This window comes from Bombus vancouverensis, chromosome 5 (assembly GCF_051014615.1).
Source record: "Bombus vancouverensis nearcticus chromosome 5, iyBomVanc1_principal, whole genome shotgun sequence".
Taxonomy (NCBI): domain Eukaryota; kingdom Metazoa; phylum Arthropoda; class Insecta; order Hymenoptera; family Apidae; genus Bombus; species Bombus vancouverensis.
In genome coordinates this window covers 15,650,782-15,674,052 of record NC_134915.1, presented here as the reverse complement: position 1 = coordinate 15,674,052, position 23,271 = coordinate 15,650,782, and the positions used below count along the sequence as shown (strand labels likewise).

The 23,271-nt window shown below is 27.7% G+C and overlaps 4 protein-coding genes across 5 annotated transcripts; 2 read left to right on the top strand and 2 right to left on the bottom strand.

Moving 5' to 3' along the window:
- Positions 1–4,521: 4,521 nt before the first annotated feature.
- LOC117158425 (thiamine transporter 1) lies at positions 4,522–9,828 on the bottom strand. Its single transcript, XM_033337302.2, has 7 exons — positions 9,689–9,828; positions 9,149–9,388; positions 8,549–8,933; positions 7,868–8,266; positions 7,564–7,756; positions 7,345–7,483; positions 4,522–6,094 (listed from the first exon to the last, which is right to left on the bottom strand). Exons 2-7 carry the CDS (start codon positions 9,269–9,271, stop codon positions 5,957–5,959), a joined length of 1,377 nt encoding a protein of 458 aa, XP_033193193.1. The 5' UTR covers positions 9,272–9,388; positions 9,689–9,828; the 3' UTR covers positions 4,522–5,956.
- A 40-nt stretch (positions 9,829–9,868) lies between these two features.
- Positions 9,869–12,158, top strand: Tmem43 (Transmembrane protein 43). Of its 2 annotated transcripts, none has more exons than XM_076618540.1 (6): positions 9,869–10,006; positions 10,427–10,612; positions 10,706–10,938; positions 11,007–11,307; positions 11,381–11,586; positions 11,654–12,158. In XM_076618540.1, the coding sequence occupies exons 1-6, from the start codon at positions 10,004–10,006 to the stop codon at positions 11,934–11,936; spliced, it is 1,212 nt and encodes a 403-aa protein (XP_076474655.1). In that variant the 5' UTR covers positions 9,869–10,003; the 3' UTR covers positions 11,937–12,158. The 2 variants fall into 2 exon arrangements, with proteins under 2 accessions (XP_076474655.1, XP_076474653.1); XM_076618538.1 differs by lacking the exon at positions 9,869–10,006 and adding an exon at positions 10,139–10,279.
- Positions 12,159–12,411: 253 nt separating this feature from the next.
- Upf3 (UPF3 regulator of nonsense mediated mRNA decay) lies at positions 12,412–16,503 on the top strand. Its single transcript, XM_033337301.2, has 6 exons — positions 12,412–12,670; positions 13,125–13,539; positions 13,635–13,786; positions 14,963–15,632; positions 15,728–16,014; positions 16,115–16,503. Exons 1-6 carry the CDS (start codon positions 12,548–12,550, stop codon positions 16,328–16,330), a joined length of 1,863 nt encoding a protein of 620 aa, XP_033193192.1. The 5' UTR covers positions 12,412–12,547; the 3' UTR covers positions 16,331–16,503.
- Positions 16,504–16,992: 489 nt separating this feature from the next.
- Positions 16,993–23,208, bottom strand: Cap-D2 (CAP-D2 condensin subunit). The gene is made up of 21 exons (XM_033337244.2): positions 22,936–23,208; positions 22,728–22,862; positions 22,448–22,626; positions 22,219–22,358; positions 22,018–22,099; positions 21,867–21,929; positions 21,560–21,793; positions 21,152–21,484; positions 20,880–21,072; positions 20,483–20,799; positions 20,011–20,403; positions 19,682–19,926; positions 19,483–19,603; positions 19,101–19,412; positions 18,906–19,033; positions 18,573–18,827; positions 18,218–18,490; positions 17,998–18,140; positions 17,581–17,901; positions 17,414–17,509; positions 16,993–17,347 (listed from the first exon to the last, which is right to left on the bottom strand). Exons 1-21 carry the CDS (start codon positions 23,048–23,050, stop codon positions 17,169–17,171), a joined length of 4,257 nt encoding a protein of 1,418 aa, XP_033193135.1. The 5' UTR covers positions 23,051–23,208; the 3' UTR covers positions 16,993–17,168.
- Positions 23,209–23,271: the final 63 nt, after the last annotated feature.

The window sequence follows — 23,271 nt, the reverse complement described above, 5'->3', positions numbered from 1 at the left end:
TGTCGTCATCTGTACATTTGCGTTAGCCAAATCCATCAAAAGCAACAAGCATCCGAAGAAATCACAAGTTGATCTACTTTACATACTACAACCATCAAAGTGTAATAAAATCGAGAAGCTTGTTAAAATGTGATATCTTGCTTCAGCGTCATGAAAATAGTACGATAGAATTTCCGAATATGGATTCATCGATCACGGAAGTACCTACCTTCAGCGATAGTACCTCGTTGAAGATGTTGGAAGATATCACAGCCAAAGTTTGGAGAACGTTGCCTGTGATTAGCATACCTCGAAGTTGGATACTTACTTATTGTGTGAAATACACTGAGATTTCAGAAGATGTTGAGAAAGCAACGATACAGTGCCAATACGACGGAACAGACTGGGATTGCACGTTCATCGAGTTGGTAAAAGCTTATAATTCAAGATTCGTACTCGTAATTTATAAATAGACTTCAAAAGTTTGTAATGCAAATTCAGATCTTTATAAACACGATTAAAAGGCTAGGATCTGGAAAGAGATTCGTTTCGCTCGTTAAATATTACAACGAATACTTTACTTTGCATATACGTTTCCATATTATCTGCATTGCGAATATGTTTGCATCTTTAAACCGATTACTGAGAATGCATAATTGTCAGAATTGTATATCGCTTTTCTTTTCGCTTCTGTCCATTGTAATTTTTAATAACCCAAGGTGTTTTTCTTTTAACTCTTGTCTGTTACAATAGCTAAGAACGTAAATACATAAAACATGAAAGATTAAATGTATCAGTTTCCTATTCTTAGCTAAGATTCTTGTTTAGCGATTTTCGTTGGCACATACTGTGAATAAATCAAAAGTTTACCAGAGGTAAATTCAAACAAGAGACAAAATTCATACTTTGACACAATGCCGTGGATGTTTAATGTTCCACCACATTAAATTTATGTTGCCAATTCTGTATACTTCGGCAAAGAAATGAAATTTACCTTGACATTTTGCACACACTATGATTCATACAATTGCTTAATACAATTACTTAATACGATTACTTAATACAATTGCTTAATACAATCTGTTATTATTGGCAATTTCAAGCAAACGCTAACTGTGAAAGCATTTTACAAAACACGAATTTGACTCATGATGATCTTACTTCTACAATCTGAAACATCGGCTTAATTAAATTAAACGATTCTGTCGTTAGTTTAAGCTACAAAAAATATTAATTTCTCTGTTAAAGTGAATAATTTTTTAATTATTTTAAATTTTAAATAATTATTTTAAATCATTCCTATAGTTAGTTCAATCTATTCGTATCTTAAACAGCTTTTATAATCTAAAAACAGCTTTAAGAAAAAAATGTTCACTGAAGTTAGTAAAAATTTAAATGACAACGAAAAACCATTAATCTCGATAAGTATTTTGTAAAGTTGGTACAATTTCGTTCGTTATAATTGATAACCAGGGTGGAGGACAAAACGACTTTAACATTGGAAAAATCGTCTCATTGTTTCACAATCTCTCTAATCGTGGATTAAGATTAAAACTACTTCGTGCGGCCGAAATTTGTGGGAAACTCTGGCAGAGCTACAAACAAATTCAAGATAAAAGATTAATTCGTATGCGATTGAACGTTCACGTGAGTTAATCGATAAATTCGTAAAAATCGCGTGATTTGTTCGTTTAATATTTATTCCCATCGAAGGCAAAGAACAGAGAAAAAAGATTTTCGAAAAGAAATAGGAGTTTCCGAGGCTCGGGAACAACAGAAAAGAATTTGAGAAAGAAAAAAGTGGAGGATCGTGACGAGGACGTAAAGAAAAGGAGACGAGCTGCCAAGAAAATACAAGCCATTCGAAGGAACTTGTCAAAAAAGATTACGGAACTTGAAACTAAAGGCAAATAAATAACATCAGAATAAATATTGATAAAAAATAACAATATCATAGCGACGACAGTAGCAAGTAATGATAATATAGATAGTACTAAAAATACCTGATACCTATAATAATAAATAATTTTACGATAGCTATAACAGACAAAACAATTTAGAAAAATTTCATTCGAAAGATTCTAATCCAATCTATAACTGCACTTTTCAAGTTTGATAACAATTTTAATGATATTTTCGTCGTATTAGTTTTTAATTTTAATCGTACATAACGATATCCAACGGTAGAAAAATTTTACGTAAAAGGGAAATTAAACTGATTCTTTTTTAATTGGAAGCATTAAAAAAGAAAATCTTAAATTATATGTAATAAATCAATTTTCTAGAAACTTTAAATCCAGAAGAAGAAACCGAGCTTAATCGATTGCGTTTAACAGTGGCGGGAAGACCTCCTGACAATTTAGAAGAATATTCTCTAGCGAACGAACGAGCAGAATTATCTCGTCTTCAAGAAATAGGTTTATGCTTGACGCAACAGGCTACAAAAGCTTGTGAATCGACTGTACTCGATGCAATCCAAAAATTAATATAATAAAACCTCGTATTCTTCGACGATACCTATCATGCAACTACAATGAGCCTTAAAGCTTAGATTACAAACGTTATTTGCCTATTCTCTGACCATTTCTCTGCTATAATGAAGACAAGTATACATGTAAATATAATAAAGATAAAAACGACAAGAATTGATAAAAGCACGATAGCGATGAATATCTATCAACATAGTCAACGAATAACGAAAGACTACAGACATTCATATCACATTTTAGTTGAATTAATTCGATAAATTTTTCTGTTTCATACGCTTTAAATTATCTTTGAATTAATACCATTGCTTTTTGCTCTTTTGATTCCATATATATTATATGTACGATAAATCTGGCTTTGTCGATATATATAACGAACATTCGCCTCTAAGTAAAAACACTAATCCTAGATCAAATTAATCTAAATTAGATTTCTTAGGTGCACGATAAAATAGTAATACTACGCATCTAATAAGCAACGTATATTATATTTATCTTAACGATTCAGGAGTACTTATCGCTATATCAACATTTTATAGCTCTAATAATTACTCGAATGTGTATTTTCAGTTCGACACGAGAGATTCAACTGTTATCATTCTACATATGAAATACTTAACGATGTTATCTTACGTGTTTCTTTCAATTTGAATACTCAAATACGTGCAATCGGATCACAAATACGATCGAACTGTATCAACTGGGTTTTGGCGAAAATTTTTTATGATCAAAAAGCGATATTCTATCGGGTTGTGTATATTTACAATTATTGCCCTTTCTTCGTCAATTTTTCTAACTTCAAAGATATTTTTACAATGTTAATAACGATATTAGCAAGCATGATTCTTTTATACTGTCACAGTAAGTCAATCTTCGATGTATCAAATAACCTTTAAAATACCGTTTGAATAATTTGTCGTAATATTATGTAACTGATATAGTCATTAATGATAGCGCTAAACGACGGTCGTACCTCTGTAATATCAAATGCGGTCCTGGCACAAAACACCAACACGGATATATATTTTGATAAATTAAATACCAGTCTGTTCGAAGTATATCCCGTATTGATTTCACCAAACTGGGTAAAAATATGAAAAATCAAATCATCGACAAAAGTCTCCGTACACCAATAAAAAGTCAGAGTTTTTATTAAAATAAAAAATCATTAAAATATCATTGCAAAGTTAGTGGATTCTACTTTAAGAAAAACTTCAAACAAAAAGTAATTCTTACTCGGCTAAGAGCTATTTTATATTTTTGCTTCATATAATAATAATAAAAAACCAATATTTCAAATTACTCTCTATTTTAAAAAATTGTCTTTTTATAAGATGTACAAAGACTTTATGTAACATTATCGCTGATCGTATAAATTCTTTATTAAATATGAAATATATCATACATATATAAAAATACATATATGATTCTTGTTATAACGGATGAAATATTTATAAATACAAGTACAGGTATAAAAAGACATATGTATATACAAAATCTTCAAAATTCTCTCTCATTTTTTACAAATACTAATTATTGATTTTTATATGCAGATATTACAAATTTGTTTGAAAGAAACTTCGTTATTAGATAAATTACACTCGCATATAAGCGATTGCAGCAATTACCCCTGTATGTTTTCAAAAATCATTGAAAACGAATCGATGAAATCCGTTGTATCCATAATACGAAATGATACAATAGACGATGTCATCGGTAAGGAGTTCAAACAAAATATACAAGACTGTACAGTTTGGTGGAAATTATTCAAACATTTCAATAAGAATGCAAGTGCTCGTCGTGAGTTAGGGAGATGCTTGTTTCAAACGTTTTCATTTGTAAGCAATGATTCGAACAATGGTGAAAAAAAGAGCAATACGTTTATGCATTAAAACGGATTATTTTATGTTTGTAGAAATGTAGAGAACCCGTTTTGGATAAAGTAAGATTACTCTTATTTAACACGAAAGAAAAATGAAGGTAATATTAGTGTGGATCACAGCGTCAGAATAATTGAACATTGGAAGAGGAATATTAAGATCTTTTTGTAAAAAGATTGTTTGTTAAAAAATAGAACTTTAATATATTTCTCAAATATAACAATTATACATTCAGAACACTGTTTTTATAGGAATCCCTAATACTAATATCTTCTACATTTTACGCAAAATTATATAATTCGTAAGTATTTGTGTCCCCTGTTGTACAAATTGATTTCGTAGCACCCTGGTTTCATAACACTTAATACATATTATTAAAAATATAATACTGTATGCTACATGTTTTATCAACACAGACGTATTATATCTATAATACATAATAGCGTTTTATTGAGGAACTTAATTGATATTAATAAGATAAAAGATTAGTAAGATATTTAGGAAAGGAAGAAGTTAACATTAAATGTCGATAAATCGAAGGTTCTTCTTTCCGGAAAAGGAGGCAGTAAAAGTAAAAAGAGAAAATGGGAATGGAAAGAAAAAGAATTGGAGCAGATAATACAATATTTTAAATATTTAGCATATTTTTAGCAAAAGCGAGAAAAATACAGAACAGTTGAAAGGGTTGATAAGGAAAGGTAATCTGGCATTAAGGCAAATGTGTGGAATTGGAGTTTATTTGACTTATTGGAAATAAATTTATTTGACAGTTTAATAAAGAATGTGATATCGTACGGAACAGAAATCGTTAAGAGAGAAAAAGAAAGAAACAGAAAAATATAAACGAGAGAGAATGCGTTCTTAGAGAAAGGGATGAGGATGTACAACTTCAAGAACGATTCAATAGGATAATAAATTCTAGATTTAACTAGATATAAGGATCTAATAACAGATGGAATACCAAAGTACTTACTTCGTTAATAAGAGGATTAAAGGAAGCCAAATTAATCGGTATCTAGGGCGAGATATGATAATTTAAAGGAAACAGAGATAGTATTAGGAAATTGATATGATGACAAACACAGAGTATGTATGATATGGGGAATGGGCGAACCGATATAACACTTTCGAAGGCTGTACAATGAGATTGAAAAAGGAAGTGTAAAAATTGAAGAGATTTTGAGCAATAAGGGCTCAAAAGAAGGAACAAGATGGCTAGGGATGTTGGATACAGAAAGGAAGAAGAGGACAGAGATGTGCGAGTCAATTGCGGACAACGGTTAGAGCTGATGTTAGTAGGGTTAAAAGGGAAGGTAAGTAAGCAGGAGAAAACAAGTGTAATAGGACAAGAAAGCAATAGGCAATAGTTTTACGTTAGTTCAGCTTTAATTTTAATTTTCTGTGAGCTAAACCAATCAAGTTCCTTTTCTAAAGCTATCGAACCGAAAAATAAAATAATAGTAACAAAAATAAAAATGTATTTGATAAACTATCCTTGATTACTATGTATATACCTAATATCACCATTTTCAAATGAATGTTCATTAATTCAATTTCTAAAAACTACACCAGTAACTAAAACCTAGTCATTTTGGAGACTATTTCATATTCTCAATTATTCTGTACCTCTGTATTCTGTACCCATATTTTAAATCCAGCACCTTTTTTACAATGTCGTATAATGTTTAAAATGCCGATTATCATGTAAAGTATTGATATAGCAATAAAATAACCACCATAAACAAAATACTGGAAAAAAAGTACAATGTAAAACATTTCAATTTCAATATCAATATCAATATCAATATCAATATCAATATGAATGTCAGTATCAAATAGAAATCTAATCAACTAATAGAACTCATAAAAAGAGATAAAATCAAGTTATTTTTTTTTTGTTTATTCATTTTATGCTCTTATATTTTATTTAAAATAATTAAAAATTATTAAACGTTAGATGTCACAAATATGGATTTTTTATATCTTATATCATTTATCACATTCCTCGTATCCTTAATATATTTACATTAGGAAAGTTTCAACAAGTTAAAATTTTGCATAACTTGAAAATAAAAAGTAAAATAACTAATTCTGCAATTAGTATGATAAAATATTATTATGTAATTAACATATTAAAGATTTTATATATATAAGTATTGTTTAGTGCTTGTAATAAATTGAACTGATATTGTAACATCTTTACTATCTATAGTTATATATTATTAAAAAATTTTTACTTTCTAATAATTCCAGCTATAAAAGTTATTTTTTCCAACGTTGAATGTACATTGAAACGTACAATCCTATTAATAATCGTGTACTAATTTAAAATCGTTATTGCAATATAAAAGTACTATCGCAAATTGTTAATACCAAATATGTATCACACATGTCACACCACATCAAATGTCATTAATAAATAAAATTTAATTACTAAGTTATAGAGTCTAAAATTACTAATAGGTGAAAAACCATTTTAAGTTAATATAATAACTAATTATTAATAAAATAAGTACACTAATGCCTGTTTAATTGGTACATTCTCGGATCTGACTTTCAAAATTGTCTAAAAAGATAGGTGTACTGGAAATTATAGGCTACTATATTTTTCGAATTTGCTTGTTTCTTAAGCAGGACAGGAACTAAATGTAAGAAACATCGAGCATAAGTGAAATGCAATACATCGCACAATCGTGCTTATTCATACAATTAAAGTTCGTTCCAATACTATGTACAATATCATTTTAGAACCTCACCGATTTGATTAACATTATTTTTCTTATTTTTTAGTTCTAGGAATCTGTATGTATAAGCCTACAACAGTTAAATAGGCGTTGCTATACTGTATTATACAAACAAAATAAGCAATACCAGGTATATATTCATTTTCAATGTAAAACATCGGTGTAAATAATTCTTTGACCAACAGTTATTAACATTTTTTCGACATATTTTTATGAGTTTTATTAGCTCTAATAGTATTTAAATAATAATCTTACCTGAGACCTCAGATTCAATTTTAAATTTCCATTCACTACTATAGCTGTTAATACACTTTGCAATAGTAGTGCAAAAAAAGTATTTATACCAAATATTAAACCATAACTATCTTCTGATATGCATTTTGCAACTTCAAAACTGTAAATTATACACATAAAATTAAAATATATGTGACCTATTATTTTATTTGTAACAAATAATTTCATATGAAACTGAACCTTGCAACAGTAACCATTGTATGATAAATGATTCCAAATACTATATACATAGCATATAACAACCAAATACTGCAACTATATGAAGATACCACTAATAAAATACCTTCCACAAGTGACATAGATGACACTACTATGTCTCCAATTAAAGACCAATTAAATGGTATCTTCCCAATACAGAAAACAGTGATTGTACCTATTAATAAAAATAAATATATTGTATTACTATCACAAATATTAATTTATATATATTATACTATGTTGCTTTATCAATTAAGTTATACATTGTGCAAAATAACTTGTTCACCTATAATTGTATATAAAGCATCTACAGCTCCATTGTAAATTTTATCTCCAGGGACTACAGCAGTTTGCCACAATAATTGTATATAACTAATTACTTGCAAATATCCACAAGTTGAAAATGACCACCATATTGACCATTTTACAACATGACTATTCAAATATGCTTGTAAAAAATCTTTCCATAATAGAACATAAGCTTCTTTAACTTTATGTATTAGTGAAATATTAGAAAAAGAACACTCAGATTGTTCAGAACTGTGTAAAACTTGATTTATATCATTTTGTTGCAATACAGTTGTTCCATTATGAGTTAAGAAATTATTCTTATTTTTTCTATGAAAGTAAATAGACTGGCCAACTGAAGGTATAAAGAATGCCCATATTGTTGCAAATGTAACAGCTGAAAGATGAAAATTATTTCATGTTATGAATTGAATTTTTTAATAGAATATGTGTTATTAGAAATACAACAACCTACAATAAAATAAATTTCTTATAAATCAATCAAATTCCTCTTTTAAATTAAAAAATTTAATTTAAAAGCTTACAAATATAAAAGATCTTTTGCCATATACTAATATCTAAATTATTATTAAAAAAAAATATAACACACATTATTTTTATCTCACATTAATATGAAAATGATCATTTCTATTTTATATAAATGCACAAAAATAAGTACCTCCAATTGTAAGATAATTTAATTGATGATAATTTAATATATCAAAAGATACTGTTAATTGTGCAATAATACCAGCCATACAACGACCAACTAGAGCTGCTGCTTTTGTATGACTAGTTACTTCCTGATAATGTTTTCTGTCAACTTTAGCATAGATATATGTGTAATATGCTACTTCCGTGGATAAAAACAAGCCATAAAAGAATTCTAAAACTTGCATAGTTAAAACATCTTGTCCAAGTATTATTAAGAGAAATGTAATAGTTCCAGAAAGGCCACATAAAATAATAATTGGCTTATATCGTACAAAGTCGGTTATTAAAAATACAATAATTAATGTTGCAAAATAGGAATATGTGGAAACAGGAAATATTTTCTGGTTTACCTGAAAAATAATGACAATCTTACAAAATTTTTTATTGCAAATGTATTATGTAACAACTGTTCAAAATAAAGAAAAAATTCAACAAAAAGAATACATATAAAATTCGCAACATTTTCAAAATTATTCATCAATTTCTATAACTACTACTATTAACTACTACTTATTATTATTATAACTACTACTAATATTAGTCATTATGTATATAATTTATTTACTTGAACATCTGTAAAATTTTTCCATGGTCCTGTTAAATAATCAGTCACAAAAGACTCTGAAGGCCTAAACTCTTTAAAGCAACCAAATACACACAAAATACATGAAATTATTATCCACTTCATACTAATAGCATACTTCTCTCTCCTGCTTTGCTCTGATTTGATTTCTTAAATTATATTGTGCAATATCCTTTCAACATCTTTTTATGTCACATGTCATTCATATTTCATTCAGAGTATCTAAAAAACACATGTATTACCAATTTACAAAATTGATTTGATCATTCTATGTCATCACTCAAATCATGATCACTAGCTTTTTAAATATATGTAATTTTGAACTTTCTATTTCACTGGCACTAAAATTTTCTTCTACATTTAATCAATTTCTAAGAACTATTTTCCTATGATATTAATTTTGTTAACATTCAATATTGTTGCTTTAATATTGTTGCCAATAATATTACAATTATAACCAAATTTTATAAAACATTAATCCTTTCTTATAATACTCAAACAAGCAATAATTTAAAAACTTACTGTCTACGTTGGATATTAATTTTATTTTATTCATGTATTATTGTCACAAATAACTTTATTATTTAAAACGTCATAGCACACAACTCACAACTTAAACGATACTGACAGTCCCGACCAACTGTACATTCACTAGCTCAAATTGTAAGATCGAACATGATGAGGGCGCGACAATCTTATCCTTATCATACAATAAGAAGTTAAAGGAAGGGAAGATTTTATCGAATTAAGCTGGCATCAAGTGGCGTATATGTGTATACAATTAAATAAATTAAGATTAAATGCCATTAGAATTCTTCGAGCGCACGCACGTGATTTATGGTATCATCGAACAGTTACAACAAATCGATTTGTATGCAGTTACACGAATCCAAATGTAACATTGTACAATGCGTAAAATCCATTGAGCAATATTCACCAGTCTAATTTTGAACAGACCGATTCATGACAAATGCACTTTGCATGTACGCACTTTGAACTAACACTCATCTGAAATTATATATAAAATGTTATTTTAGATGATTTAGTCACAATAAATAAGTCAGAAGTTCTTACAGCCATATAATGTAATCTGTTAAAATGTATCGTACAAATGTAAGCATAACAACCACTACTGCTTACTTTCTTTTATTTCTAACTTTTATTTTTAATTAATATAACATATATATTTTCATGCAGTATTTCATGTATCATATACTTTATGTCATCATAACATAATTTATAAAAAATTATCTTTTATAGCAAAATGGGCAACCCCAAAGGGCAAATACTGAACCCATTCATCAAAATCGAACAAATGGAGGAAGGCAACCTCTTCCTATAAATATTCCAATAACAGTTTCAGAGCAATTTAGAGAATCATGGTTAACTGCTATTATTGGACTTATTATGTTTGCAACTGGCATGTGCCTTTTATTTTGGAATGAGGTTTGTAAATTGATTAAACAGAAAAGTTTGTATTTTAAAACTACATTTATTATGTAGTTTATTATATAGTATACTATATCCATAATATTATAGGGAAGAGCGGTGAAAATAGCACATTCTTTAGACGAAGCTTTACATAATGTAGCAGTGCTCCCAAATACGATGAAATTATTACCTAAATATGAAGGACGTTTGATACATTTATCAGGTCCATTAAAGATATCAGAACCATTAACTGAACCTGATTATGGCGTGATTGTATCAAGTGTGAAACTGAAACGCAGAGTTCAGATGTACCAATGGGTTGAGATAGAAGAAGAAAGAAGGTATGTTATAAAACATGTTTCTTTTCATTATAAATAAATTTGTATAATTTATCATTTATGTAATTTAGCTTTGGAGGAGTAACAGAGGAAGAAAAGCATTATTATTACACAACAGAATGGAAAGATAAACTTGTTGATTCAGATCATTTCTATATTAGAACTGGTCATCATAATCCAAAAGAAATGCCTATTAAAAGCCAAGTGCAGATTGCAGATGAAGTTAAGATTGGTGCATTTACTCTTGGAACTGAATTGAAAAAGAATTTTAATGATTTTGTAGAAGTTACCAGTGATGAAAGACCTGAAAGTAGAGATATTAAAATGCACTCGGGTTTATACTATCATAGCTCTAATTTATGGGAACCTGAGGTATACAACTATACCTTTGAATCTATTATGAACTTAAAACAATATACTAAATAATTGACCTATTTGTTTATAGGTAGGTGACATACGTATACAATTTTCCTATGCAGGAAAAGGAGGAGATATATATTCTATAGTTGGCATGTTGCAAAAAGGAACTATTGTGCCATATATTACAACACATGGAGAAGAAATTTTACTTCAACGAAAGCACAAAATATCAGTAGATCAGATGTTTCATTTAGAACATGTGCACAATTACTGGCGTACGTGGAGTATTAGGTAACATAATTTTCAATATTCCTCGAAATCTTAAAATTTATTATTATAATATTCCTAATTATTTCAGAGGGCTTGGATGGTTAGTCCTATTTTTAGCAGCAACATGTTTAGCAAATATATTAAGGACAGTAATTCTGAATTCAACATTCTTATGTGGAATTATTGCAGTTGAATCTTTAACAATGTCTGTATCAATGTCTATTAGTTTACTAGTAATTGGTTTTGCTTGGGTTTGGTATCGACCAGTAATAGGTCTTTGCCTAGCATTAGCATCAATTTTACCATTTATTTATTCAACATTAACATCAGCATCTCAATCTCAAAACCGTGATAATTATAGAAGGCTATGAATTTTTATTAAATAATTAAATTTTATTTATGTAAATATATTAACATATATCCTCTTTTTAATTATACTTCAATGTGCTTATTTTGTGTGATCTAACAAAAAATGTTATTATATCTAGTCTTACTAAATTTCATCAATTATATCGTAAACTGTTATATTATAGAAATGTCAATAGTTACAAATATCTAAAATGTAGGCAATAAATTATTTTGTAAACATTAAATACCTTTGTATAATTTTATGAATTAGATTATTTCAGCAATAACCTTTTCTTACCCTTAATTAAAAATCTTATAATGTGCAATATTATTCTGCGAAATTTTGAATATTATAATTTATAAGAAATAAATATCCGTTTTGATTTTATTCCCTAGATGTAAAATACATGTACATTGAAAAATTCCCTAATAAATGGAAGTTTGTTTTTCCTCTATCCATCCAATAATATTTTTACGATTTAGTAAAACAAGATGGCCGCGAAAACTTTGTAAACGGAAACGTTTAATTTGATGACTCGAAGAAAAATTGCATGCTTTGAATATTATTTTTGATTAGAGTGTATTAGATTGACACAAAATAGACCCGATTTGCCAAGAAATTAAATAAATGTAGATGACAATGACTGAGGAAACACAACAATCCGAAACAGCCGCACAAAATGAGGCACAAACTAGTTCTCCAGATGTTGGAAAAGTTAAAGATAGTAAAAAAGAAAAATGCCGACCTATGACTAAGGTATATTTGATTAAAATGATGCTGAAAATTTATGAGCCTCCATAAAATACTTTTCAACCACGCAAACATGATATATTTAATGGAACAAAGATCGAAGTTAAACTTTCGATTTTTGAAATATTTATAACATAATTCTGTAAAAAGATGCTATTTATTTGATACATCGCAGATAAAGTACTCTCACAGATATAAAACAACAAATCGTACATTTTATATGACAATAAATATAACATTATTATAGGAAATGAAAAAGACAATTACATGTCATGTGACATTCTTTATTATCTTATTTTTTGAATAAAAAGTAAAAAATATTTAACTAATATGTTAATAATAACTCGTATAAATTTTTGTAATCATTATAAAAACCATAACATATTATATATTTTAATTCAACTTTAACCAATACATATATATATATATGCATAATGAAAGAAATAAAATATATTTATAGGTAGTAATACGGAGATTACCTCCAACTATGACTCAAGAACAATTCCTAGAGCAAGTTTCTCCATTGCCAGAACATGATTATCTTTATTTTGTAAAAGCTGATATGTCTTTGGGACAATATGCTTTTTCCCGTGCATATATTAACTTTGTTGAGCAACAGGATATTTTTATGTTCAGAGAGAAATTTGATAATTATGTATTTGTCGACTCTAAAGGAACAGAATATCCAGCAGTAGTAGAATTTGCACCTTTCCAAAGGTTACCAAAGAAAAGAATAGGAAAAAAGAAAGATTTGAAATGTGGTACAATAGAGTCAGATTCATATTATATAAGTTTCTTAGAAAGTCTTAAAAATCAAGAAGCTGAATCTAATGTATCACAGCCAAAAACAGAGTACTCATATCAACCACCTGATAGTAAGTTATTTTTTAACAACTTACATGCTGAAATATTACATACTCTTATGTATGAAATGTATATTTATGAATTTATATTTATTTTGTCGTTATAGATACACCAAAAAAAGTTACAACCACACCTCTCTTAGAATATGTGAAACAACGTAAACAGGAGAAACAACGTCTCAGAGATGAAAAACGTGAAGAAAGACGACGAAGAGATCTAGAAAGGAGGCGGACAAAGGAAGATCCTATTATATCTAAGGTGACACTATATTTTATAATGTATTCATTTATTATTCTTGACTTACTAAATAGACTAATTCTAAATATGACAAATACAGTATAGAATAAAGGAATTATTAATCAGATATGTAATGGAAATTGCTTTTAGCAACATATTAAATTTAAATTTTAAGTATTATATTCTCTACTGTATTTGCTGATACTAATCTTTTCAACCTACAGTCTGCATGTAATATTGAAGATAATCAGACCAAGTATTCCTACCTTTGCACTTCCTCAACTGTCAAGTCAGAAGATATATTTTTTGATCATCCTAATGAAAATCTAAATATACCTCATGAATGTAAAGAAGAAATTTGCAGTAGTGGTACTGCAAATATGACACGAGCTAACAAAACTTTGTTAAATATACAACAACAATTTTACAGAAACGAGAATACAGAAGTATATATAAATTGCGTTAGAAGTATGCCTCATGTTAATGAACGTTGGCAATACACTAATAAACAACGAAAATTATTTTATATTTACGAAAAAAACTATAAAGAAAAAGATTCTAATTGCACAAAAAATAATTACAACCATATTAAAAATAATTATATTTATAATAATACTAAGTGCACATCTCATTATATTAATAATAAAAATTATTTTTCTGTCTTATCAAAATCTCAATTTACTAATTTACACAAAACTTGGAAAATGCAAATACCAATGGAGGTATCAAAGTCAAGAAGTTGTAGTGCTGTGTTTGACTATCATAAACTTTACCCTTTTAAAACTTGTGAAACAGCATTCCCAGCATATCGTAAAACTTCATGAAATAGGAACTGCAAGTGGTTAGCAGGGAAATTCATGTTTTATGTATTTATTTATCGCATGTTAAAAAGTCATGAGGATTAAAGAACTATTCATCACACTTATGCGACCTAGTTCAATGCTATGTATTGTTTCTGTTTAATATTGTATTCTAAATTTATATACATTTATTAAGATGTAATTAATTTATTATTGTTTAATTTGTATACATTAAATTTTGTAAAAGAAACTGTTTTTAGAAAAAAATGTGAAAATTCTGTGTTACTTTATTGTAATTTATTATTTCAATTATCATATGCCTAACTCCATTAAAATTTATTAATATTAAGATCAGTAAAAATAGTTTACTTAAAATAAATATTTAACTTTGTTGTAGGTATTGAAAAATCCAGATCTTGATAAAGAAATGTGTAAAGATAATAAAGAAAATAGGGAGGAAAAGGATAAACTTTCACCCAAAGATATAAAAAATCGTATTAAGAAAGAGGATAAATTACGTGACAAGGTACCGCGTGATCGAGATTCCAAATCAATAACAAAAGGATATAGGGAAAGAATTGAAGATAGAAATAAAGATAGAGATATAAAACATCAAAGACGACATGAAGATAAAAAGATTTATGGAAGACGTGATGAAAGAGATGGTATAAAAGATGATAGAAGATTTGATGGAAAAGATGATAGAAAATATGATTTTAAAGAAGATACTAAAGATTCTAGGGAACGAAAGATTGAGGAAAAACGAGGTAAAAGTTACGAAAAAATGAGGCAAGAAAAAAAAAGGCTTGCAGAAACCAAAAAACAGAATGTAGAATTTAGTGTTGATACAGAAAATAGTGCAAAATTAAGAAGTGAAGACGAAGAATTCCAAAAGAAAGAACCACCAGTTGATTTGTATGAAAATATTAAAGAAAATGACGAAGCTATGGGTGATAAGGAGGATGCTAAATATAATAAAGGAAAAGAGAAACAAGAAACTAACGATAAAAAGATTCTAATAGAAGATTCCGTGCATAATTTTGGGACAAGAGATCAGAAAAGGACAGGTAGAAATCCTATCATATTAAAATTAAATGAAATAGAAGATTCTAGTATATATAAATGTCTTACTTGTAAAATACTAATACGTTATTACTTATAGAAACAGCAGTTGAAAGTAACAAAGACATTGAGAAATCAAAATCCAATGAAGACATTAATAAAGACATTAATGAAGATGATGAATCTGAAGAAAAGAAGGATTCAAAAGTCACAAAAAGGCGAAGTTCACTTGAAAGTGGAGGGGAAGGTGGTACAGGAGATGGAAATTGTTTAAGGAGGCACAAGTCTTTAGATGGAGGAGATCAAAATAACTTACAAAAGACTGAAAATGAAGATAAAGAAAAAGATAAAAAGGATCCACGATTAGAACGTCGAATTAGAAACAAAGTGTGTATTTTTTCTTCCTTAAAATATTAAAAATGTTATTTAATTTTTATTTAACTTCAATTAATTATTTATAAAAATATTGTTTATTATAAAATAATAGGATCGTCCTACCATGGAGATCTATCGGCCTGGAATGGGAAAATTTAGCAAACAAAGATTAGAACGAGAGAAATCTAATACTAATGATGAGAGAGCATCGCTTTCGCAAAGTCCTACTCCAAACCCCAATTCTAACAATCTTTGTAAATCAGGAAAACCTGGAACTGAAGTGCGATCTATGACGTTTAAACGTAGTATTAGTCGTGATTTGGTATAACAATCGCTAAATGGAAATCTTTTTTTAACATCAGTGATATATATGTTGAAACTGTATTAACATATAAGGTTTTTACACTAGTCTTTCTCACGACATACAATATCACACAGTGTATCTTATTATACACAAATGCATAATAAAATATAGTGTTCCACTTACTGCTAGAAAATCCATGTAGCTGCAGATGTATAAAACTTTCCATTTAAGTAATTTGATATATGTAATACATTATTTTCTGTTTAATCCTTTTGTTGTGATATATATATATATATATATATATATATATATATATCATATAGTATATATAGTATAAAATATATAGTATAATATATATAGTATAAAAAATATATATATATCATATAGTATATATAGTATAAAATATATATATATATTTATATAAAATATATATATATATTTATATAAAATATATATATATATTTTTTTTATACTATTATCATTAATCATCTAAGTGTTCCATCAAGTGTTCATAATTTTCATTAAAATAAATTTTTCTATAATAATATTTTATATTTTATATAAAACTGCTATACTTTTTCATAATATTTTCTAAAAGGAGAAGAGATTAAAAATTAAGATAGAGATAATATTTTAACATTAAAAAGATTTTTATGAAGGAAATTAATTTACATTAATTTCATTTTATATTTGATGCTATTAAGAAAAAAAGTACAATTATAAAAAACAATTTTATATTTTATTCGATTTTTATTAAAATGATCAAGATATAAAAGTATATTTTTTTCACTTGCTTTACTTCCTGAACTTAAGCTACATAACAAATTACAAAATGAGGTATATCTACACATATATGCAAACTTTAATGGTTTTGTTTTGATTGAGATAAACGTAGTGAATATCTTTGTGAAGAACGCATTGACGTTCTAATTTGTTTATTTTTTTTCCGTAATGGCGACGGTGACGGTGCAGTTGAAACTGAACTAACACGCTTCTTTCGACTTAATCTTGAAACACTTATTGTTGGTGTATTCACTGTAGCTAATGTGAAAGAAATAATTATTAAATATAATGAAAAGATTATTCATTTAGCAAGATAATACATACATTGTTCTCTAGAAATTTTCTTTGATACACCATTATCTGAATCTGAATCGGAACTCGATTTATGTTCAGGCGATTTTGGTTTTTTAGAACTTTTTACTAAAACAATTACATGTTAGGTAATAAATATGTAACTTTAAGTAACTATTTTCATATAGGAAGAAATGTACTTTTTGTTACGGGTGCTGAATCAGGATCACTATCAATATTATCATCCTCTTCTTCCTCGCTACTACTACGTTTTCTGCGTCTACTATTGCACTTTCTTAATTTTGGCACTGGTGGTGGTGGCATTACTTCACTACCATCTTCATTTGACTTGTCTTTTCCTTTAAGAAGTTCTTCTATTTTTTCTTCCAATTCTATACATGCTACTTTTGTATTTGGTTTTTTCTTTGTTTGTTCAATAACAGATTGTAATGCTTTTAAAACTTGTTTATGATGAATTTTGTCTTTCAGTAAAGGTAAACTTTCAATGAGACGATGTATACCTAAATAAAATTCATTAATTATAGAAAAAAATGATATTTCATAAAATTTTAAACGCATTTTTAACTTTTTAAATAAATATATATTCTTATGTATACTTTTCGCACTAAATTGCAAAAGTGAAAGACAATACGCGAAGTCACGCCATTGTCTTTCTGTCGTAGCCAATTTAAATCTAGCACAAATCTTATCAATAATGGCATCAACTTGTTTTTCTTTTTGTAATAAATTCAAAATATACCTGGAAATATTTTGAACAATAAATTAATTGCAGTAAATTATCGTATTTTTATGATTTCCCTTTACTAACATACATACTTCAGAATTTCCTGAAAATCTGATTCTCTTAAATCTAAATCAGGATCAGTTAAGCGAGACAATATATCAGGCATCACATTGTAGAGAGCATTGCCTTTTTGTGAAAGTGCTTTGAAAAATTGCTTTGCATCTTGTCGAATTTGAGGATCTTTATCAATTATACAGAGAGCTAGTTCTGATATCTGACCTCTCACACGCACCATTTCTCTCATTATAAGACTTGATAAAACTCGAACACAAGTACTTCTTACATTCATATCTTCATCACGAAGTCTATAAATTAATTATGCTTTAGGCAGATAACCTAGATAGTAGAATAGGATAATGAAATTGATTAAGCTCTGTTTTTAAATACCTGCCATAAACATGTTTCATCCATGGTTCAATTTGATTTGGAAATCTAGTTGTAAGATCGCTTATCCCAATAAGAACATTGGCCCGAATATTAGGATATGGTGAACGTTCTAGTATTGTAATTAAAAGTTGTAATGATTTTTCACAAAACCTGGAACTCACTGTCATCATTTTACTGAGAGCAAGAGCTCCAGCAGCTTGTACATCTTCATCATTATACTTATCATGATATTGGCATACATCTAGTACTAATGGACTGTAAGAATTTTGGTATGGACATTTACTCAGACAAATAATGTTAGTATGGTAAAAAGTATGGACATTAAAAACGCACATAAATGTTACTAAAAGTCCATCTCCAGTTACAATATGATTTTCAAGAATGTCATTTATAAACTCTGCATCTGCATCTTCTGCCGCACCTTCCACAGCATCCTCTCCATTATCTTCTAAAATGCTTATCTAAGAACAAAAATTAATAATTGAACAAATTTTAAAATAAATATATGTTATAAACAATATTATATACCTCCTTATTGCGAAGTATTTGTCTTGCACAATTGGGAGTAACTGATCTTCGAGATCTATTCAAATTTTTATTACTTTTATTTGAATTCTTCCCTTCTCTTAATTTTCGTATAGTATCTCTTCGTTTTAATTCTTTGTAGACTGATGTATCTAAATGTACCATTTGTTTAATTGAAATATGTCCAACTAAATATAATAATTTAGATAACAAAAAGAACGGAACAGTATTTTCAGATGAATCATTATTAAATTTTCCCTGAATACAGATTTGTAATAATAACTGCTTCATTAAGCGATCGGGCTGATTTGCTAACTGAAATGTTAAAATATAGTTTTAGTAAAGCTTAAATATAAAATTTAGATTATATCATTAAAATACTTGCATGATAAATCGCATTAATGGCATCAGTTGCAAATGAAATATATCCATCATTTTCTAAATTTGCAAAATTTTCTATTAGTAAAGTAAGAATTTCTTTAAACATTTCATGATCATTGGGATACCTATGAATAATGCACTGATCATTACTATAATTATTGAATGCATTTGAACAATTATTTAATTCTTATTATTTAACATACCTAACAGGTGTCTTTTCAATATCATCACTCATATGTTTTATAGTTAGTAATGCCCTACATGTATCTCTGGCTAATAAAAGATCATTCTTTGCTCGTGATCCAAGCCCTACCTTTATTAATACCTCTAAATTATCAATTATAATACTGCTTTGAGCTTGAGCTATCATTGTTATTAACATTAAAGCAGATCTGCTATCTAATAAATCTGTGTCTGATGATTTCATCGAAAATTTTTCCCATAGAACCTATTAAATAAATTACAAATATACATAACTTGCTTATAACATAAACATATAAAATTAAAAACCATAATATATTTATATCATTACCTGTAATACGTCATTGCCTATATCTTTATTATTATACCATGTTAATATAAGCTGAGTTAAAGCTTGACTTTGACCTGGTTGAAGTCCTTTTAATAAATCAATTAATGATTTAACACATGTAAGAGCCTCTTGTCGTTTTGACTTTTGATTTTTATGATTATTTAAGTAAATATCTTTATACACTAATGCTATATTGTTTCGTACTGATTGATCACGATGAAATACTTGAAATAAAGCATCACGTATAGCGGCTGCAGCTCCAGCTACACCAAATTGATGAGCAATTCCAAGTAAAGTACATGCTTCGATAGCATCGGTTGCTGTAGTAGAAAAAAGTAATTTTTCCGCCATAGGTATAGCAACCTCTAATTCAGTTGCAAATTCCAAACAATTCTAGAAAAGTATATTATTATGTATATAATTTTTAAACGAGTAGTTTATTATGACTAACATAAAATGCTTGGAAACATACTTTTAAATAATTTACAACTCGTTTTGATATTATTTCTTCTTCCTCTTTGTTTTTATCTGTTGAATGTACTGCATCTATATTTTCTCCTATGTTATCTAAATTACTTTCAGATTCCATAAATGTTTTCAATAGAAGTAAAAACAGACATTCTTCTTTTGCTTCAGGAGAAAGAACTTCTATATCTGGACTTTGTTTTAATTTTATACAAACTTTCCACAAATATGTTACTGCTTCGAGAATTTTTTCTTTTAATATTAATTGTCTTACATGTTCAAACGCTGTATCAGAATTAATATCTTCTTCTTCAACTTCATCATCTGATATGTAAAATACAAATGTACGTTTAGATTAGATATATTTGTCATAATGAAACAAAACATACAGATTCTATATGCACCTTGGCTTTTGTCCTTTTTCTTTCCATCATCAGTAACTTCTTTTAATGCTTTTCTTATTTCTGGAAGTAAAGTATTCCATAATTCTAATCTTTGTTTGTCACCACGAGCACTTTTACTAACTCTTTCAGTTTGCAACTTTCTTAATTTTATTTCTTCCTTTTCTAATGATTTAGAAATTTCTACTTTATTTAACTGTAAATATATTTCATATTACATATAATTTTACTTTTAACCCAAGACGATTATATAAAATATAATTTTTCCCACTTACTTTTCCTGCAAATGGGTTGCTTTGTAATAAAGCACGCATTAGTTGTAATGCATGTTTTCGTACATTTGCACTTTTATCTTCTAAACGTAATGCAGTAGTAGCTAAAAGTTTTCCTTGTCTTGCTAGTGGAATAGCTCCTTCACAACATAAATGTTGCCAAACTTGTAAAACTTTTGATCTGACATAAGCATTGTTATCAAGAATATGTTCTTCTAAGTTATTAAGGCACTCATCACGTTGATCCTTCTGTTCTTGCGTAAGATCATCTCCAGTCAATGCTTTTTGTACAACCTCACGTATAATACTAATAGTACAGTTTCTCATAGCATAATGCTAAACATAGTAGTAATAAATATAAAATAAATGTAATATGTACTTTTATAGTTGAACTAATGTAAAATGGGCTACCTCGCTACCCAAATAATCCATCACATCATCAAGAATAGGAATTATGAGATTTGGTGCTGAAGCAGCAATAGTCTCTAAGAATATTGATATATTACGACTGTCAAGTTCAGATAATTCACTTTGATCAATCTCTTTCATTATTTCTTTCACTAAACCATTACAACCACAATCATTAATCATATGAATAACTCCAACAGCCATGTGAGATGCTAATGCATCATGTATTTTCACTAACTATAATATTGAAATTTAGTCACTTAGTATATTTTTATATTGAAACAAAACTTTTAATTATTGATATACATACCTGAATAATTCTTATCACACAGCTTATACCATGATTATATTTTTTAATTGAAGTACCTAAAATCTTTTTAAAAAAAATTAATAATTACATATCAAAACAATTAAAATCAAATTTAATTAAAAATAACTTGATGGAATATGTAGAACTGTACCTCGAAAATAGTTTGCCTCAGGGATTTCTGTTTTGAATCTTTACATTGTTCCAAAATTTTATAACACACTTTAGTGAATAATCTAAAATATAAGAAATCATATATTTATCTTACATATATATATTAAAATAATTGCTTAAATTATAACTATGTGTTATATGTAAACAAATATTTTTTGATAATTAATGCATATAAACATACACAATAAATGAGTCTTCTACAATAGGAGGTTGCCAAAGTTTTGATAATGGTAATTGTAACAATCTATAGATGTACTCTAAAGCTTTCTCCCTACTATTTTCCCACTCATCTTCCATATCTGACTTTGTAGATTTTTTACGCTGTGAATGAAACAATATTAACATGAAAATATTATTTATAAAAAGGAATTATTAACATAATTAGTACAATTAAATTATAGATATCATACCTTGCCTATTAATTTATCATATACATCTTTAAAAACCTCATCATCTATATGGCAAATAAACCAAGAAAATAAATATGCCAGCATTTTATTTATATTTAACAAACTCAATCTATGTTCCTCTTCCAACTCATTTCCTCTTTCGAATATACTTTCCATATCAAGTACTAACATTTCAATACCTTCATGAAATAATAATTGAAGTTAATATTACCAGTTATATGCAATGTAATAATTTAAATAATTATAATATATAGTAACCAAAATAAAAGAATTTTATTACCTTTTTGAATTCTAGTAAAAGCACGCATAATAATTGCTAATTCAACTTTATTTCCATGAACAATTATAGAGAAAAATGTATTAAAATGGTCTAAAATGAAACTGGCTCCATTTGCTTGGAGTGCTGATCGAATCTCTGTAGTAAGATTAAAATTACTGTAACAAATACTGAAAGTAATGTATAGAGATATATAAAATTTATGAAATACCATCTAGAGCTTGTGGTAACAATCGTATTGGAACGATTTCTTTAACAAAATATTGTCCACTCCGACTTTGTAAAAGTTCATCTTTATTTACAGGAATAATAAAGTCTTTGATCATTTTAATTGATTATTAATATATAGCTTTTTGAAAAATTACCACTTCATTTATAAATCTGAAAATTTAGGAGTTTGTATAATATTTTATAAAAATGCGAATTATAATAATATTTGTAATCAGACACCATATACACGAACGCTCGTATATTGCGACTGTTTGGAACTATCATTTTCAAATTCATTATAACCAACATATTAAACATAAATTTATATTTTTCTGTA

Excerpts from the sequence above, each read along its gene's own strand:
- Upf3 (XM_033337301.2), top strand. The coding sequence starts at position 12,548 with ATGACAATGACTGAGGAAACACAACAATCCGAAACAGCCGCACAAAAT. Across the intron at positions 15,633-15,727 it reads AAGAGATCAGAAAAGGACAG|AAACAGCAGTTGAAAGTAAC; the intron begins GTAGAAATCCTA and ends TATTACTTATAG. Across the intron at positions 16,015-16,114 it reads AACGTCGAATTAGAAACAAA|GATCGTCCTACCATGGAGAT; the intron begins GTGTGTATTTTT and ends ATAAAATAATAG.
- Tmem43 (XM_076618538.1), top strand. Across the intron at positions 10,613-10,705 it reads GCCTTTTATTTTGGAATGAG|GGAAGAGCGGTGAAAATAGC; the intron begins GTTTGTAAATTG and ends ATAATATTATAG. Across the intron at positions 10,939-11,006 it reads GAGATAGAAGAAGAAAGAAG|CTTTGGAGGAGTAACAGAGG; the intron begins GTATGTTATAAA and ends TATGTAATTTAG.
- Cap-D2 (XM_033337244.2), bottom strand. The coding sequence starts at position 23,050 with ATGATCAAAGACTTTATTATTCCTGTAAATAAAGATGAACTTTTACAA. Across the intron at positions 22,863-22,935 it reads GTTACCACAAGCTCTAGATG|AGATTCGATCAGCACTCCAA; the intron begins GTATTTCATAAA and ends ATCTTACTACAG. Across the intron at positions 20,404-20,482 it reads GAGTTGTAAATTATTTAAAA|AATTGTTTGGAATTTGCAAC; the intron begins GTATGTTTCCAA and ends ATACTTTTCTAG.
- LOC117158425 (XM_033337302.2), bottom strand. The coding sequence starts at position 9,271 with ATGAAGTGGATAATAATTTCATGTATTTTGTGTGTATTTGGTTGCTTT. Across the intron at positions 7,757-7,867 it reads TGCTTTATATACAATTATAG|GTACAATCACTGTTTTCTGT; the intron begins GTGAACAAGTTA and ends TTTTATTAATAG. Across the intron at positions 6,095-7,344 it reads AATTGAATCTGAGGTCTCAG|TATTTTGTTTATGGTGGTTA; the intron begins GTAAGATTATTA and ends CTTTTTTTCCAG.